This window comes from Nicotiana sylvestris, chromosome 1 (genome assembly GCF_000393655.2).
Source record: "Nicotiana sylvestris chromosome 1, ASM39365v2, whole genome shotgun sequence".
Classification (NCBI taxonomy): domain Eukaryota; kingdom Viridiplantae; phylum Streptophyta; class Magnoliopsida; order Solanales; family Solanaceae; genus Nicotiana; species Nicotiana sylvestris.
The window spans coordinates 175,987,569-175,993,210 of NC_091057.1; the positions used below are offsets into that span (position 1 = coordinate 175,987,569).

Consider the following 5,642-nt stretch of genomic DNA (forward strand, 5'->3'; position numbering starts at 1 on the left):
GTATTTCTTTTTCGCTATATATATATATATGAACTGCACAGGTTTATTTGATATTCTGGTCCTAGCCTCGTCACTACTTCGCCGAGGTTAGGCTAGACACTTACCAGCACATGGAGTCGGTTGTGCTGATACTATACTCTCACTGTGTGCAGATCCAGGAGCAACTTTCAGACAGTAGTTGGAGGGCTTCCTTCTGTCCACTCGGAGACCCAAGGTAGACCTGTAGGCGTCCGCAGGCCCTGGCGTTTCCCTCTATCTCTATTTCCTGTTTCATTTCCTTTGTTCAGAAACAGTGTATTGTATTTCTTTAGACCTTGTATGTAGTAACTCTTAGACAGTCTGTGACACTGTGACGCCAGGTTTTGGGGTATTTGAGGTTTTTTAAAAGTTGTAATAGACGTAGCCTTAAGATATATAATTATTGACCTCCGCTTATTTATTTAAAATTCTGTTTTTATCATATTATCGGCTTGTGTTTGTTAAAAGAGGCAAAAAAATGAAAGTGTAGCAAGTAGTTAAGGTTGGCTTGCCTAGCTCCCATTAGTAAGCGCCATCACGACTCCCGAGGGTGGAAAATCCAGGCCGTGACAATAAGAGAGGGCATTAGAGATAGAGTACACAAAATTTGTATGTGTCTTGGAATTAGTGATGAAATCCTTAAGCCAAACAGGAGGCCTTCCTTGTCGAGTAGATTTCCTAGTCTCTCCTTCTATAGATGGTCGTTGTAAGTGTACTTCTTCTGGTCCTACTTCTTCTATGTTTGTCTCAACTTCTGGTTGCAAGATGGCAGGAATGAGATTCTCACTTACTGAAGCATCTGTTGGAATCTCATGGTTCACACCAGACTCTGCATGAACTATGGTTGAATCCAGATTATCTGAAGTCTCATGATCATCACTAGATTCTTCATTGTCTGTACTAAGTCCATATTAGCAGTCTCCACCTCTATAGTGATATTTTCATTAACTGGCACGTGTATGTTCTGAGGTGTAGTTGTAACCACATGTGCTTGTGGTTGATATCTATTTACTTCCATAGCTGGAGGTTGAGAAGGAAATAAATCCTCTATGCAGTCTGAATCAGTAGCTTTCTCAAAAGGCAAAAAATCTGCTCTTTAAATATCACATCTCTGCTAACAAAAACACTTATATTCTCTAAATCATACAACCTATAACCCTTTTGTGTTTCTAAATAGCCAATGAGAATATCCTTCTAAGCTCTAGCTGCAAACTTATCACCTTTGGGCAGGTTACTTGCATAACATAAGCAACCAAACACCCTCAAGTGATCTATTTTTGCTGGCTTTCCAAACAACAAGTCATAAGGAGATTTTCCTTGCAAGATACTAGTAGGCAGTTTATTTATCAAATATACTGATGTTCTTACACAATCACTCCAAAATTTCCTAAGAATTGAGATTTGAAATTTCAAGGCTCTTGCAACCTCCAGTGTATGCTTATGCTTTCGTTCAACCACTCCATTTTGCTGTGGGATGTATGGACAACTACTTTGGTGTATAATTCCTAGAGAAGAAAATAAAGTATTGCATTGAGAGTTGAAAAACTTTGTACCATTATCTGATCTAACAATCTTCACAGTAGCTTCAAACTGAGTATTTATCATTTCAAGAAAGTTCTTAATTACAGTAACTACTTCACATTTAGACTATATAAAGCATAGTCTACCCAAGTAAACCTGTTGTAGTCATATACTATTGTGACAAAATAAAGCTTTCTGTCATATGTAGGTACCTTATGAGGTCCCCAAACATCCATGTGTATGAGTTGAAAATAACTACTTGATATAGTGATACTAAGTAGAAATTGTAGTCGACACTGCCTTGCTAAAGGACATACTTCACAGTTGTTCTCCCTTCCTGCTTGTATCTTATTCTTTAGTTCTGAGATATGCTGCATTGCATTTGTTGATGCATGACCTAGCCTCAGATGTCACAGTGTTGTTTCTCCATGTTCCTTCAAGAAGCTGATGGCTGCTATTGGTAAATTTTCTTTTATCAGGTATAACCCATTATTGTCTCTACCAATCTCCATCACCTTGGCATTATAAAGACCCTGAAATATACAGAAATCAGGATAAAATCCAACTGAGCAACATAATTGCCTAGTGAGCTTAGACACTGACAATAAGTTTAATTTAAAGTCTAGCACATAAAGTACTCCCTCAATAGTTTATTCCTTAAAACTACTGCATCTCTTGTATGTGTAATTTCTGCTCTACTGCCTGTAGGCAATTGTACTCCATCTACTCTATGATCTACTTTTCTAAGGTTATTTAGGGCATCCTTACAATGATCACATGGTGAGTAGCACCTGAATCCATTATCCAAACTTGATCACTAGCAGTTGCATTTAACATTAAAGTAATGATACCTGCAGTATTAGTGGAACACTCATTTGTGGTAGTCTTCTGCAACAAATTTACTAGATGTTTATATTGATCCTCAGTGAAGAAATTTCCTTGTGTGGGCAGTATTGGCACCTGCTTCTCCTCACTAGTTGCACTGTTCACATAAGTTATGCTTCCTGTGTTTTGCCTTTTCTTCTTGCTTTTAAAATCTGGTGGATACCCTACTATCTTGTAGCAATTTTCTTCTAGATGTCCTTTGTAACCACAATGATCACAGATTAATCCTATCCTTTTAGGTTTAAACTCATGACCTTTACCAGTAAGCATTGTAAGAGGATCCTTCAATGTATCTGTGACTCCTAGGGTTCTTTGACTTTCTTCTTGTGTAACTATTGCATAAGCTTCATTAACTGTAATCACATGCCTTTTTGCTAAGACATTACTTCGAATGTTACTATAACTCTCGTTCAATCCCATAAGAAACTATAATAGATGAATATTTTTCAGAAGTTCCACTGAAGGCCTAGACTCCTCACAATCACATGAAGCCAAAGGTGCTATGACATCCAGTTCATCCCATAGATCCTTCATCTTCGAATAATAACTAGTGACCGAGTTTGTTCTTTGTCTCAAGGTCACAATAGCAGTCCAAAGATGATATATCCTTGTTAAATTTGACCTATCAAATCTTTCCTGAAAATCAGCCGATACCTTATTTGCATTCGATGCATATACAATACTAGGCATCAACTCATTCGAAACAGTACTACCAATCCACGATAGAACAATTGCATTATATTTTTCCCATTGCTCTACTAATTCACCTTTATACATACGTTTTACACACGATCCATCCACAAATCCAAGCTTGCTCTTTCCCCGGAATGCCAATTTCATCGCCTTTCTCCACAACGCGTAATTTTCTGGGCTTGTGAGCTTGAGCGGAATTAAGATAGTCCAAGAGCGTCTGAAGCTTGCATAAATAACGAATGATTATGATCGAGTGAGAGGACTTCATTGTCTGTTATGGCCGCTTGAAATTGAACTAAAAAAATTTAGTATTTCTTTGCTCTATATTTCGCTTCTGTGTTCCTGTCGGAAAATTAAATCTCCCCGGAACTGGATCGAAATTACAGTCCCAGCAAATTCCGCTCGGATACCATGTTCAATTGTGAGAGAGAATATTGAGAATATTCTTCAAGTCTATTGAGTCTCGTTACATACAAGGCTATATATATAGCCTCTCCACTAACTAAATAACAACACATGTCTAGCTGTCAATTAACCAACTTAACAAACTAATTCCTCTTAACTAACTTTTACACCCTGAACTTTTACTATGCACACTTTGACCCCTATATTCTAAGAGTAATGCTCTTCTAAAAAGTTGCATTAAGTCAAACGACAACATAATACACTATGGACTGTGGTAGTGTGGTTGGTTGTAATGACCCGACTGGTTGTTCCATGAGTTACCACTCTATTTCCCCTATTTCTGCTTCTTATTGCTTTGCTTATCAGTATTATGTATTATCGGGTTAGTTGGCTCGGTTTCGGAGAGGTTTTGGTAAGGTTTGAGATACTTAGTCTCTGTTGAGTAAGCTTAAGTTGGAAAAGTCAACCGGATGTTGACTTATATGAAAAAGGACTCGGATGTGAATTCTGATTGTTCGAATAGCTTCGGGAGGTGATTTGGGACTTAGGAGCGTATTCAGAATGCATTTTGGAGGTCCGAACTCCGGAGTAAATTTAGGCTTGAATTGGCGAAATTGGAATTTTGGCGTTTTTGGGTTGTTAGGCGAGATTTTGATATAGAGGTCAGAATGAAATTTCGGAAGTTGGAGTAGGTCCATTGTGTCATTTGTGACGTGTGTGCAAAATTTTAGGTCATTCGGACGAGGTTTGTTAGACTTTTTGATCGAAAGTGGAATTTGAAAGTTTTTGGAATTCTTAGGCTTGAATCCGATGTAAATTTGGTGTTTTGATATTGTTTTGAGCGTTTCGAAGGTTGGAACAAGTTTGAATGAGGTTATGAGTTATGTTGGCATATTTGGTTGAGGTCTTGAGGGCCTCGGGTGAGTTTCGGGTGGTTAAACGGATCAAATTTATGTTTGGAAAGTAGCAATTTTGTTGGTATTATGTTGCAGGTATTTTGTTCTTTGCGATCGCGTAGAGGGGATCACGATCGTGTAGGCTATTTTGGGGTTGGGGGTGAAGTGTTCTATGCGTTCGCAGAAAAGGGTTCGCGATCGCGTGGCTTTGGGCGGTTAAGCTTCGCGAACGCGAGGGTATTTATGCGATCGCGTATGGTAAATTATGGGCCAACGGAGTTTGTGCTTCGCGATCGCGATGGAATTTCAGCGATCGCGATTAAGTAAATGTAATAGCTGGGCATAATGTTTAAAAAGGTCATTTTCGTGATTTTTGGCCTAAGTTCACCATTTTGACTCGGTTTTGGAGCTTCTTGAGGGAGATATTGAAGAGAGAATCAAAGAAAACTTCTTGGAGGTAAGAATTATGGACTTAATACTCGATCCTATTGTGATTTTTACCTAATTAAACATGAAATTTGGGGGATTTGAAGCCTAAAATTGGGGAGTTAGGGCTTGAAAACTTGAGACCTTAATCTAGGGATTTGAGGGGCCATTTGTGGTTAGATTTTGGTATTTTTGATATGTATGCACTCGTGGAAAGATAAGGATTCCGTTGATGTAATTTTTATCGAATTTAAATACGTGAGCCCGGGGGTTGGGTTGGACCAATTTCGGAATTTTTGGTATAATTTGATTATTTTTGCATGGGCTTCATTCCATTAGCATTTTCTAATATTATGATTCTGATTTTGGGTAGATTCGGCGCGAGTTGAGGCCAAGGCGAGAGGCAAAGGCATCACGGTGTAGTATTTCATCCGGTTTGAGGTAAGTAACCATTGTAAATCTGGACCTGAGGGTATAAAACCCTGGTATTTCGTATTATTTTGATAGATAAGGTGACGCACATGCTAGGTGACGAGCGTGTGGGCGTGCACCGGTAGGGATTGAGACTTGGTCTGTCCCGTAGCGACTATTAAGCTGCGTATTTGATTTGAATCTTACGATATTCCGTATTTTAGAGATTGATGTTATATTTTGGGATGTATGCCATATTTGGGGCCTTGGGCCAACCTATTGAGACCCTTAGGGGCATTTTTACTATTTTCTTCACTCTATTTGTTTTGAAAGCATATCCTCAGTCATGTTTTACCTGTTTATTGTTTAAATATGGTCTTATCACTC

At 38.6% G+C, this 5,642-nt stretch overlaps 2 protein-coding genes across 2 annotated transcripts; both read right to left on the minus strand.

Moving 5' to 3' along the window:
- Positions 1–530: 530 nt before the first annotated feature.
- On the minus strand, positions 531–1,916 carry LOC138877149 (uncharacterized). The gene is made up of 3 exons (XM_070156735.1): positions 1,857–1,916; positions 1,239–1,608; positions 531–913 (listed from the first exon to the last, which is right to left on the minus strand). The coding sequence occupies exons 1-3, from the start codon at positions 1,914–1,916 to the stop codon at positions 531–533; spliced, it is 813 nt and encodes a 270-aa protein (XP_070012836.1).
- Positions 1,917–2,850: 934 nt separating this feature from the next.
- LOC138877155 (uncharacterized) lies at positions 2,851–3,264 on the minus strand. The gene has a single exon (XM_070156738.1). It carries the CDS (start codon positions 3,262–3,264, stop codon positions 2,851–2,853), a length of 414 nt encoding a protein of 137 aa, XP_070012839.1.
- Between the last annotated feature and the right edge of the window lie 2,378 nt (positions 3,265–5,642).